The 13,147-nt window shown below is 39.0% G+C and overlaps 1 protein-coding gene across 8 annotated transcripts; it reads left to right on the top strand.

Annotated features, from left to right (window-relative positions):
* Window positions 1–2,390: 2,390 nt before the first annotated feature.
* LOC101471686 (heterogeneous nuclear ribonucleoprotein C) lies at window positions 2,391–12,874 on the top strand. 8 transcript variants are annotated; one of them, XM_076876456.1, is made up of 10 exons: window positions 2,391–2,409; window positions 5,447–5,555; window positions 7,074–7,342; window positions 8,671–8,743; window positions 8,937–8,993; window positions 9,083–9,115; window positions 9,243–9,412; window positions 9,903–10,016; window positions 10,309–10,475; window positions 12,248–12,874. In XM_076876456.1, the coding sequence occupies exons 2-10, from the start codon at window positions 5,551–5,553 to the stop codon at window positions 12,350–12,352; spliced, it is 993 nt and encodes a 330-aa protein (XP_076732571.1). In that variant the 5' UTR covers window positions 2,391–2,409; window positions 5,447–5,550; the 3' UTR covers window positions 12,353–12,874. The 8 variants fall into 8 exon arrangements, with proteins under 8 accessions (XP_076732571.1, XP_076732573.1, XP_076732574.1 ...); XM_076876458.1 differs by lacking the exon at window positions 2,391–2,409 and adding an exon at window positions 2,458–2,680 and having other exon boundaries at window positions 10,312–10,475; XM_076876457.1 differs by lacking the exon at window positions 2,391–2,409 and adding an exon at window positions 2,460–2,680 and having other exon boundaries at window positions 9,086–9,115.
* The last annotated feature ends 273 nt before the right edge of the window (window positions 12,875–13,147 follow it).

The raw sequence follows: 13,147 nt of genomic DNA, 5'->3' as shown, positions 1-13,147 counted from the left end.
AAAGATATGCGGGCATTTTGACACTCTGCAACCAGCAATGACTTTAAAAAAAAAAATCAAATTAATGTAATAAGAGCTCATCATTTAACTCAAATTGGTAAGTGTCTGTCCCATAAATTAAATAATCCCAGCATTTTTGGTATTTCAGATATTTGGTTCACTTTTACTATAAAAATATGCCGATATGCTATCACCTCTCAAGCCCTCTGGAGACACATAATGCATAGATTTTATAGAGCGTGTCCTCAGCGATTTTCTTTCCTCTCTGTATTACTTGACTTTCTTTGTGTTGAGGACCTGTTTCTTCTACATCAGTGTTTTATGTTAAGTTTTATATATATATATATATATATATATATATATATATATATATATATATATATATATATATGAAACACTTACTGTTTGCAAGGTATAGCAAGAGGTGTTACTTCCTTTTCAAGACTTACAAGCCAAAAAGGTCTAGCAAAAACAGCATACAAGCTAAAAGATTTGGTTGATACACCTCCTCGGTTTGCCTCTACTTTTTTTCTTTGTTTAACCCTTGTGTGGTGTTCGTATTTTTGTTACTCAGCCAGTGTTCATGGGTCTGGTGGACCCGCTAGAGTTTTGGCTTTCCAAATTAACACTATCAAACAATTTTATGTTAAATTACTCAACAGATGTTTACTTCATCCCAATTACAAGACATATGAACAGCAAACATGGTTAATTTTTTCCCTTTACCTTTGTTAGATCACATTTATGAATTAATGTGCTTCTCGTTTTTCTTTTATATAAAATGTTATAAATAAATCAGTTATAATCAAGTGGAGTGAGTGGAAAGACACAACACATTTACACGTGAAAAAATAATTAATTGTTTAATTTTTCTTTTGAAAAAAACTGAACACGGGTCTCACAGACCCGAACACCATACAAGGGTTAAGACGTTGAAAAAAATTGTTGCACAGCACCTGTACACTAGGTGTCCTCAGTGAGCTTTCTGTGTCTGTGTATAACAACGGTGGGCAACTTCAGACCTCGAAGGCTGGTGTCCTGCAGGTTTTAGATGTGCCCTTGAACCAACCCAGCTGATTTAAACTGCTAAATGCCCCCCTCAACATGTCCTGACGTTCTCTAGAGGCTGGTAATGAACTGCTTATGTGATTCAGGTGGGTTGACCCAGGGTGAGATCTAAATCCTGCGGGACACCGGCACTCGGGGCCTGGAGTTGCCCACACCTGGTGTATAACCTGACTTTCTTTGTTTCAGGCCTCGTGTCTACACAGCTGTCGCTTTTCTCCACTCACTCTTGTATATGTAAATAAGAAGAGTGGTCAGGTCAATATAACTAATCTTCCACGTTTCCATTTGGGTGTGTTTTCTTTTAATTAAAAAAATAAGTCCCTATTAGTCAGTTCAAAAGAGCCTTTTCACTAATCTCCTAAACCTTTTCTTTTCAACTAACATCACTTTATTAGTTGTGTACCTTCTATTAAGCTCTATTAATTAGCACATTTTGTTTTTAATGTCTACACTTTAATGTGCTGGGTTGAAAGGAGTAAAAAGTACATAGGAGCAGATGTACTACACTTTATAACTAAAGAGTTGCAACCTGCTTGTCCGGTTCTTGAAACATCCCAATAATTATAATCAGTTGTGGTGTTTTTCTAAGCTTATCTGTAATTATCTAAATGTACGCAGAGCTTCTTTGTGGTACATTCTTTCTTCTTGGTAGCAGAGCCTTCATCTGATTAAAAAAATGTTCACCCTCTAAACAGGTAAATCTCTTAATCTGTGCCAAATACTTGTTAAACTCACATTCATCTTTTTATAAATAACAACACTGTCATCTCCTGGCCGGCTGTGGTAATAAACCAGAGGCCTATTGCTATTAGATAAATGTAAGTAAACGGCCCGTTAGACAAATGCGAGAGGCTGTTGAATTAGAAAAGAACTTTATTAAGTCAGAGTTAATCACAGTTACAAAGATGATTCATACTGGTCTAATTGTTAGCCAATGTTTAAAAATAAAAACCACTGAATGTGTTTTCACAGCAAGATAAGCAAAAGTTACTAAACACTGTTCTAACATAAATATCTTGTTTAATATGTATTTATCAAATATATATTAACCATAAGTTATCAAATATACATTTAATTTATCACATAATCTTTAAAAAGGTGAAAAGAGAAATTAACATAATAAAAATAAACGTTTTAAATAATTCATTTTTTAACTAGAGGAAAAAAACTAGAAAATTTCTTTGTTATTTTGAATTTAAAAAATTTACTCTTTTGGGTCAAAAAGGGTTTCGTTTGTTTTGTTAAAGGAAGAACTAAAGAAAAATAAACGTATTTAAAGAGTCCTAGTTTTTGGAGATTTTATTCTGAAAAGAGTGCGTAGTGATTTCTCCAAGAAAGAGGGTGAGTATGTTTTATATGTTTAGTTGGAGTGAGAGTGGCGGGGTGCTTCAAATGATGTACCAGTTACCGATTCCGGCCTCCTCGAATTGCACCGCAACAAAAAACAAGCGTCTCCGTCAATGACCGCGCCACCACCGCCTCTATGCGTTAGCTCGGCGGCTAGAAGAAAGCTAGCTAAGGGGGCTGAACCGGGTCTGCTCCAAAAGGACAACCTAAGTAACAAATTGACAGGTTTTACCGAAAGCAAGACATTTTGTTCGTAAAGGTCGTGGTGAGTATTTTGTTCCCAGACATTTTTCATTTTTCCTTCCTTTTTCTTTTCTTTTTGGATTTTTTTCTACGATGCTTTTTGGACAGGACGTAATGTGCTGGCTAGCGAGGTAGCTGGCTTAGCGGCCTCGGAGATGCTCATCCCCTCCAAAAAAAAGAGCACAAACGCTGGTTGTGGTTTTTAGAAAACACGACGCTTTGGATGCCTCTTAGCAACAGTCTCGTCCACATTTTTGCAAGTTTGTGTAGCTGTATTTTTTGTAGTGTTTATTGTGAAGACTTTTCTTTTACGGGACTTGCTGGTTTTTGGCACGCTTTTCAGCCAGCTGGCCAGCTAACATTAGCATGTTAATAACCGCGGCAGCAGCAGCATCCTGATGATTGATTACACGTTATCGACTTCAGATTTGTCAGAATTTTGCAGGTTTTGGTTTTTGCAAGACAAAGAGGAACTGGTCTGATGGCTGTATACTTTTTTTTCATGCTTTTTAATTGTTGGTTGGCTAACGTTAGCCATGCTAGCCGGCTTTGATCCCGGAGGCCAGTCAGGGCCTGTGTTTCACTCTGAGGCCTGCTGAAGGCGCTGTCGGGGTCCAAGCGGGTGTGTTGTGGATGGTTTAGGTAATTTTTGATTATCCCTAGACTTTGCTTTTTTTGCTTCGGCTTTGGGTTTTTTTTCTGCCCCCTATGGAGTAGTTTTTTTTTTCCTCGTGTTTTTCCCCCTCCCCCTCCCATGATGAAGAGTGATTTTTATTTTTCTTCTTGAGTTTGAACGGTTTGGAGTGCCATTGGCTTAAGTTTTTACATAACGTTACTAATACACATTTGATTAATTAAACATTTCATCTGAACCAGTATTATGGTTGTGTATATGTGTATCAAAAGCAATCCACGCCCTCACATTCACTCCATTTACCCTTTTTATGAGAAAACACAAAGCTTATGGAAAATAAATTTAAACATCACTATTATACAATACTGCGCACAAGTCTCAAACCGCCACTCATTTCTTTATTTCGTGCCAATAATTTATTGAAATGTGTAAATATATAAATTAAAATATGATGTGTATAAATAAAAAAACAAATACAAAAACGTTTTGTAAATTTCAGTTGTTTGGTATGACCACCCTTACCTTTTAACATGGCCTGAGTTCGCTCATGAAAGTTTTCTTGGAATTTCTTTTAAGGAGCTTTCAGGAATAGTTCTCCGGGCTTCTTTAAGACATTCCCAGAGCCTCTGCAGTGTTTTTATAAATGGCTGTATGCATGCACTGTTGTACCTCCTTTGTGGTTAGATTTAAACCAAAAATTTGAGATTTTGATTAATTACTTCAGAAGACCTGTTGCCCCTGGTTTTCAGTCCAGATTTTGTGTAATTTGGCAAACCTCAGACATTTCCCATCCTTAAACATAGCTTCTCTCTTCTTACACAGACCATTTTTGATAAGGTTTCAGTGAGCACTACATGGATAACCTCTGAGATCCAGTTTCAAGTTTTTGCTGGATTCTCTTTATATATATATATATATCTAATTTAAGGATATGATTTTCAGATACTGTTCATTTGCTGTAGCACTACACACCATACGGAGATAGGTCAGGTTTTCACTTAATAGTTCTTTGGGAATCACCTGATTGGTGCAAAATGAACTACATTATGCTTTACATTTTCCATAGATTTGCTAAGTTTTCTGTTACTTGAGTTAGGTTCCTTTCCTATGCTTTTGATTTATAAGCCTGGGTTAAGTGGTTTCATAAAGACACAAACAAACATACAAAAAATCCTCTGGAAATGAGTGTAAAAGCTGCCAGTGTCCAGGGAACAACTCTGAAAGACCTTCAGAGATCCTGGGGAACTATTGGTCAAGACTTCTTGGAGGCAAAATATAAAGACATCAGGGGTGGCTCGAGACTTTTCCACAGTACTGTTTGTTATGGCAAAAGCACATTTACACTCTTGATTTCATAATCTCTGAATTTGGTGATTATTAGTAATAATAATGAAATCTCTGGTTACCCTTAAAGCTTCTCTAAATATAATTTTCCCTTTAATTTCCCCCTGCTGCTGATGTAATTCCCAGTTCCAGAGTTTTTATTATAACACTACTTGTGTTTAACAGATTATATACTATATATTTTTGGCTGACCTTTGTATTGTGTCCCTTCACATACGCACCCCCGTGAGTACTAATAAATGGATCTGCCCATATTTGGACTAATAACCTTAGCTTAGATAAATTCCAAATTTTAATATTTCACTGATATGTAAATACCCTGCTCTTCTAGTTTTTACAAGCGGTTCCATCTAAGTCATTGTGAACTTTATGTGTCAGTAATCAGCATTAATTTGTGGTTTGTCTAGGAAATGAAAATAAAAGCAAACGTAGCACAGTGTTTTGAAATTCATCCAGCTTTGCTAAACTTGTTGGCATCTCGGCTGCATCTAGAAATGCAAACAAATGTCTAAGCTACTACACCCATATTTCTTCACACACTAGCAAAGCATATGCGGGCTAAGCCAGTGCACTTTCTGTCGATTGATTGCAGTCCCAGGTATCAATTTGTGTCTGGTTCTGTTCTGTATTCTCACACTTCACCCAGCCTTAGACATTGCAGTAGGTATACATGCATTAGGCTCTACTTGTAGTCTCATACTGGCTAGCTGTCTAACTCATCACTGACTCTTGCACACACTCCAAACAGGTAAGGCTTCGTACAAGATAACCCTGCTCAGCTTGACCGAGGTGTGTTTTCTGTCACCTCAGTATAAGTCGCCAGGGGCGAAGGTGAAGGTCGAGACACCAGCCCAAACTGAACCCAGCCCACAGTCTCAAACATCAGGCAGACGACAGCCCTGCACACAGACGCAATGGAGTGAGTGATGATGAATGAAAACCCCCTCTTCTGTCAGCCAGGGGGTTAATGTTAATGCCACGTAACTGTTTTTATGTTTACTGCCCCTCTCCAGACTTTACACACACTGGGCAATGGGCTTCACACACTTGCTTATATAGTTTACTTAAAATGTTGATTACATATATTCAGTGAGGATTGGGCAGCATTATAGTGCTACAAGAAGCTGTATTTATATCTACAGCTAAAGCTCTACACCTGTACTGCAGGTTATTAGTTCATTGAAATGAGTCTGGCATAGCTGGGGCTCCATTAACAGGTAAATGAATTATATTAATGGCGAGTGATAGTTATTTTTTTTCTAGTTTCTTTTATTCAAAATCGTGCATTTTAGTTAAATATTTGTTTTACTTTTCTGAAGAAACGCACACCCCTTATTTAATGTATTATGAAAGCACTGACAGGCATACCATAAAATTCAGAAGGAAGAAGGAACAAAGTTGTCATTTTGTTGTTGTTGTCTTTGTGATTATTATGTTTTATTACTCAACCCAGAGCCCCAAGCACTTCAGGCATTAGAATTAGAGATTTCTGGTATGAAACAAATGTCACTACTTCCCACTGGTCTAGCTTTCTGTCATGGGTGTGTGGTTGGAGGTGTTGACTGTAAGCTTTGTGAAGAGGAAGTTTAGTTGCTAAATGTAAATGTTATTGTGAAAATATTTTGCATTAAACCATACAAGATAAACGATAAGCAAAGTCCTTTTAAATTTGATTATGCAGATTTGCAGTTGTTGTTGTCAGATGTTTGTTTGCATGTTTTACAATTTGCTTTTAAACTTTTATATGAAAATTATACGACAGAACTACGTAAAAGTACTAAAACAAATGCTCCTTTGAAAATGATTTAAATGTCTGCTACAGTTAGATTTAGTCCATTGTGAACTTTTTACTTTATAATTTATTTTAGGTGATAAATAACAGGCTTCTCAGTTAGAATGAGCCTTTAGTCGGCACCTAAGCAGGAGGCATACTGCTTACTTTAAAGGCAAAGAGTGGATTTTGGCTTACTTGACAGAAAACAGGGTTTTCTAGCCATTAGATAACAATGTTGTTTGTTAATAAATTAAACCCAGATATTTTGATCAAGATTTGTCTTTGGCTATGCCTAAAAGCCCTTAAGAGGACAATTTGTTTTATATCCAGGAAATCACAGTTGAAGAATCACGTGGTTCGTGGTCTTAGTGCTTGACTTTGTTTCCATCAGTTTGGATTTCTTTTAGATGAAGAGGAAATGATGCAGCTTTTAAATATTAAGTACATGGAAGCTGGTCGGAATCTAATCAGTTTCAAATTTGTAGAATAAGAAAAATTTTTTAGAAAAATGCAGGTAACCAAACTAAATTTCTCAGGAAATCCTGATGAGTCCTTGACACTTTGCTTTGTGACTCGGCAAAAGCAAGATCCATTCAAAGGGTCAGATATTTCTCATCCTGCTACTAAATCGGCTGCATATGTGTCTGTGTGTCTTCCTGACAGTCGTTCGCCCACCTCCTCCAGCCTGATGAGCGCCAGCAACGTCACCAACAAGACCGACCCACGCTCCCTCAATTCGCGGGTCTTTATTGGCAACCTCAACACGCTGCTGGTCACCAAGGCAGATGTCGAGGCCATCTTCTCTAAATACGGCAAGATCGTAGGCTGCTCTGTCCACAAGGGCTATGCCTTTGTGCAATACGCCAATGAGAGGAATGCCCGAGCCGCTGTCGGCGGGGAGGATGGGAGAATGATTGTTGGACAAGTGCTTGGTGAGGGCTCAGTCTCTGAATTTTCATTTAAAAGGATTTTTCTCTTTATTATAGTCTTATTTAACTAAAATAAACTGAACTTCTGAGCTCATTGTTTGAACCTTCTTAGTTTGTTACCACTTTAAACAGTCACTGTTTGTTTGCTGGGGCTGATAAGTGATAAGTTTTTCCCCCACCCTTCTTGACGCAACCTCAAAGACATTTGTGTCTCCTGAGATCAAAGCAGGGATCTTTTGCTTGTTAGGCTTCCTGGTTAGACCCTGGGAGGAGCTAAGATTTAGTCTCATTTGTTTTTACTCAGAAAACTTATGTTGTTAGGCAGGAATCTTAATATGTCCATCTGCCGCCATAAAATATACACACATTTCCCAGTTTAAAAGTTTAACTGCTGGGTGTAAGAGGTTTCTCACTGAGAAGTGAAAAAGTCTACACGCAGTGCAGACTTTGGTGCGTGAGAGCTGGATCACAATTTGCTTTCAGACTAGTCGTCGGTATGCATCCAGTCATTCTGCTGCTCCACAACACTGCGTAATCAATTTGTTGTTTCGTGTGAACAAGTGTGAATGCTTAGGTATAATTTGCTTATTTTAAACAAATGATTTTCAAACATTTCTGCTTAAATGTGGATGTGAATTCATTTTCTCACTACCTGAGAAGATGAGCTGAAATACAGGTTAATGAGGGTCCCTTGGCTGTGAGAATGAAACTGAGATGACTCGTAAGACTCACTCAGTGACAGTAACAATGAAGTCTGATAGTGATAGATTACAATACTCAAGGGATGCAAGAGTGTAATTGCTTTACACGTTGTCTCACTGCTCTGAAAAGAAATGAAGGAACTAGACAAGTAAAGTACTTTGATGTTTCTAATTGTATTTCTTCATTTAATCTCCTTTTAAAATGTTTTCAGTGGTAACAGCCGTAGGCACGAGCAAGCCTGAAGTACATTTGAGGGAAAATGTAACATAAAATCCATTTTGTGTTAATTTTGACTCATTTTGACTTGTCAAAAGAAACACCAAACTTCTCACTCACAAATGTGTGCCATTATTATTTGTAAAAGAGAAAGCAGGGAAGTATGTAGTGCCAGCAGCACTATTGTTGACTACAGTACAAAAATATTTATAAATATATTTAATGTTTATATAATATTTAATAAAAGTGTATTCACAGCAAACCTCTAGTAAAAAAAAATTTAACCTTCATCAAACCTGCTATTTTCTGAAGAGAGACTCGTGGCATTGTTAAAAACTTCTAAAGCATTGGTTTCAAGTTATTTGTCCTCTCAATGGGTTTGTGCATTAATGTATAATGTAACTGTCTGGCAGACATCAACCTGGCTGGAGAACCCAAACCGCACAGATCAAAAAGCACCAAACGCTCCGCTGGAGACATGTACAGGTAAGTATCAGCTGCAAACCTGAACAGAAAGCCAGAAATGCCCCCATCACTGTTCTTGATGAGGGCATAAGTGACTTTTGATTTGGCACTAAAGGAAAAACTTGATGTAGTTAGAGAAAAGAAAGAATGCAGTGATACCAGCAAGTCTTCATATTTTTCAACACAAGCTTTCTGTTCTTTTGTTCTTCCACAGCAGCAGCAGCAGCTCCTTTGACCTCGATTATGATTTTCAGAGAGATTATTATGACAGGTGAGTAGATCCCTGACGATGGATGAGTGCTTTACACTCACGCACAGTGCCAATCTTTGTTGTTTGTTCATGCTTTGTTGTTTGTTCAGCAGTTCATGCTTGAAGATGTCACTCAAAAATGGGTATGAATGTTATTTGATTAGAAAAAGCAGTAATGCTTCACTTCTACCACTGCTCTGTTCTCACATTCAGCACAGAGTATGTTTATTCATTTTTAAAAAAAATGTAAAACCTCTTGTTTGATAACAGAATGTACTCGTACCCGTCCCGTGTCCCTGCTCCTCCTCCCCCATTGTCACGGGCTGTGATCCCGTCGAAACGCCCGCGGGTCAGCCTTAGTGGAGGAAGCAGCCGGCGGACCAAAAGCAGCTTTTCCTCTTCATCCAAGAGCAGTCAAAGGACTTCCTCATCCAGAACAAGTGAGTCGGCTACCTGGTCCATGCAGCTGTCTGGAACTTCAGCACAACAGTATATTATCCTAAATTCGATCAGTTTCACTGAATACCAAACTGTTGTTGTTGGTGCTGTTATCATCATCAACATCCTGCATAAATCTGCTTTTGTAAAGATTTACAGAGGGTTATTCAGTCAGGCCTACAGACTGGGCAGTGACTGTATGGCCACACAATAACTAACACATGATGCACCAGCACAACCATAAGTACCGGCAGCAATATCGGCCACTTACAAAGGTCTAAATACATTTAATTAGCATCTGGCTTATCAGACTTATTGCTGGCAATACAAACCAAACCCACTGTGTTGTACATTTTCCTAATTACTTTAAACATTGGGCCAAATAATAATCTTTCAGTAACTTTATACACGTCCTTTGATACGGGGGGCAACTGTCAAAATGTACCCTCGTTGTAGAATAAGGCTTTCTAACTCCCCACCCCCATTCCACAGTGAAAGTGGATGAGCTACAGACAATCAAGAGAGAGTTGACGCAGATCAAAAGCAAAGTGGATGACCTCCTGGAGAGCCTGGAGCGTATGGAGAGGGACCATAGCAAGAAGTCAGGTAGGAGGGACACGGCATGTTTTAATGGGGAGTGCTGAGTGAGGTAAAACTCAGCAATAAATGCCTCCGTGTTTAACCAGATGGCCTGTAAATGAAAACCTACAGTACAGAATGATCTCACACATTCTTTTCTCACAGCTGTAATACAGCCTTAATGGCCTGCTTTTGTTGAAAATGAACTATAACAGCCTCTAAAGATTTCTAGCTTTTATTATATTTTTTCCCAGAGTAGCCTTTAAGTTCATTTAATAGAACAGATAACGGGTCATGAATGTACCTTTGTGTTTGGCAGAAGGTAAGAGTATGAAACCAGAGCCAGGAGAGGTGACTTCACCTCCACACCCAAGCAACAAGAAGGATGACAGTTTGAAGAGGGAGAGGGACAACCAGGATATGAATGACTCTGATGAAGAAGAGGACGACGAGGAAGAGGAGGGAGACCTGCTGGAGGAAGAGGAGGTGAGGTTTGCAAATGGTATTCAGAGGGAAAGGAATAAATGAATATGGGTTTTTTTAGGGGGAATTTTTATTCAAATTCAAATTTCAAATCCAGCACTGGACAGACCTGCCATGTGCATCGTGTGGTATCAAGCATCAGACACGTTTGGGATGGGTGAGGGTGGCTGAGTGCGTATCTGTGTCAGTGTACATGCGTGTGTGTATCCGGTGTCCTTTCAACCAGTTAAGCGAAAGTCAGCAGTCCGCAGCCTATGCAGGTGGCCTTGGAAGGATATGTGCGCAGAGACCCACAACAGTCTGATTATCAGGGAGAAGATTTTGTTGTTTTCAGCCAGCCGGCCTGATGGGCCTTTTAGCGACATGGGGAGCCAAATGAGAGAAATTTTGGTTTAGTGCGAACGAGCTGCCTCCAATGCTACAGCCAGTCTAAATGTCCTTCACTGGTCACCAGGTCTGTCAATTTCCCGCTAAGCTTCTCCAAGATCTTATCCATGTGGCGTTCAATAACAACAGTCTGAGTACTCACAGCCCGCCCCATCGCTTCGATCATAGCAGCCAGCCTTGTGGGGTTTTGAACGGCTCTAACCGCTTTCTTCAGTCTTCGATAAGCCAGCTCCGATCGGCAAGAACCCTGTTGTTATGGTTCTGAATAGGTAGAAATCTTCTATGTCCTCGATTGACAGTCCCGGGAATCCCAGGCACACGACGCGCCACTTCTAGCACCCATCCAGCGTGTATCCAGCAGGTCCCTCCAGGACATATGGGCTCTCCTTAACCCAGGCTTGCGTTCAGGGGCCAGTGGATCAAATCCATATTCTTTAGGTTTTAGAGAACAAGACTGAGAGACTCTCTGGGATAAAGTTAGACAAGATTACACAAGGGCATAAGAAGCCAAGCAGGAAGAGATGCGTCTGCCTCCATCAGAGCCGACAGCAAATTTTATTTGTAAGAAGAAAGAACTTCATGTCTCAGATTTTCTCAAACTGCTGACATGTGAAGTCATTTTCTGAGAAATTTTATGGCATCGGGTTTTATTCATTCATTCCTCATTACCTTAAAACTGGAATTCATGTGATTTAAGTCCGCTAAGCTACAGTGAGTGCTCACTTGATCCAACTCAAGTCTGTCCCCTTCGCCCTCCGAGTTAATGGTTCCATGTGCCATCATGCCTAAGTATCTCTCAAATGGAAGCTTAGAAAAACCAAGTACCAAGTTTTAAATCTCTCTTAATATTCTAAGGAGCTTGGAAAGAAAAGTGACTGGACTTAAGTTGCTTGAAGACATTTTGCCTCTCATCCGAGAAGCGTCTTCAGTTCTAGGGTCAAATAGTGGAGTGTCCCAGATCCACCATTCAACCCTAGAACTGAAGACGCTTCTCAGATGAGAGGCAAAATGTCTTCAAGCAACTTAAGTCCAGTCACTTTTCTTTCCAAGCTCCTTAGACTACGATGACCTGGATGACTGAGCCTTCAGACTCTCTCAATATTAGCGACTGCTACAATATATACTGCTCTTAAAAAGAAATATTAAGAAAATGTCAATCATTTATTGTATTGTGCCTACTGTTTCCGTTTCAGCCAGAAGTTTTCAACATTTCTAAAATGATCCCGATCAATAAGATTTTTCTTCTTTTTCTCACTACAAGTTATAACAAAAATAGTAATTTATGAAGCAACTGTCACCTAGTGCCACATACAAAAGTTTATTTAAATGAGTTTTTTGAAATATCCGAATACGATTTCTTTTTTCATCACTTATTAAATTGTCTGCAGGTGAAAAGTCAAGAGAGGGATGAGGAGGAAGAAGAAGAGGAGGAAGGCGAGCACGTGGAAGCAGATGATGATGGTGACAGCGTGAATGGAGACGAAGACTCGTAGGCACAGATGACAGCCCCGCATGCGGTGTAGTCGCAGCTTCCGGAAGGACATCGGACTCCTATTTTAACTCTAATATTGTAGATATAGGAAAAAAAACAAAACGTACACACACGCACATAAACACACACATAAGCATGGTGCACACACTCTGTCATAATGTCCCTAAAGGAGATTTTTGTTTGCGTATCTTGCCCGTCATCCGGTACCCCCTATTTACAGGAACTAGTTGTAGGTTTGGGTTTGTTTTTTTTGTTTTTTTTACAGCGTCGTTACTTGTCTTCAAGAGAAGGCACGAGTGTGGACTGGTGATGTTCTCAGAGACGACAGCTCGACGGACATGTCTTAATGTGAGGGCGAAAATTTCTGTTTAAAAAACAAAAACAAAAACGTTTTTAGCTTCAGTGTGTTTTGTTTTTCTCATCAGTGAATTAGTTTGGCCTTGTCTGTCTGTATGTTACTGTCAGTTTTTATACTATTCAGTTAAACTGTAAAGGAATAAATTGCAATAAAATATTGAATTTGCTTTTGTGTTTTGTTTGGCTCGACATGGATCTTTTGTATTGACACTACAGAGATGTTCCTTATCTGGCTTCACTTAATTCAGATGTCATGAATTCCATTTACATGGTTATCACTTCAGTAAGTAACCCAGGGTTTCCTGGTGTAGTCAGAAGCATTTTCAGCATATTTTCAAAGGGAAGAGGGAACTAAAGTAGAAAAACATGAAGTTGAAAACCATAGTTAAAGCATCAGTGTGAGTGTGGGGGATTGGAAAAAGGTTATACAGTTTTTTAG

This window comes from Maylandia zebra, linkage group LG18 (genome assembly GCF_041146795.1).
Source record: "Maylandia zebra isolate NMK-2024a linkage group LG18, Mzebra_GT3a, whole genome shotgun sequence".
NCBI classification, from domain to species: domain Eukaryota; kingdom Metazoa; phylum Chordata; class Actinopteri; order Cichliformes; family Cichlidae; genus Maylandia; species Maylandia zebra.
Note: the sequence above shows the minus strand (reverse complement) of the source record. Positions and strands in the feature narration are given on the sequence as shown.

What these genes read in the sequence shown, in the direction of transcription:
- LOC101471686 (XM_076876456.1), top strand. An exon ending in CAGAGAGATTATTATGACAG is followed by an intron (nt 8,994 to 9,082) that starts GTGAGTAGATCC and finishes TTGTTTGTTCAG; the next exon opens with CAGTTCATGCTTGAAGATGT. An exon ending in GACTTCCTCATCCAGAACAA is followed by an intron (nt 9,413 to 9,902) that starts GTGAGTCGGCTA and finishes CCCATTCCACAG; the next exon opens with TGAAAGTGGATGAGCTACAG.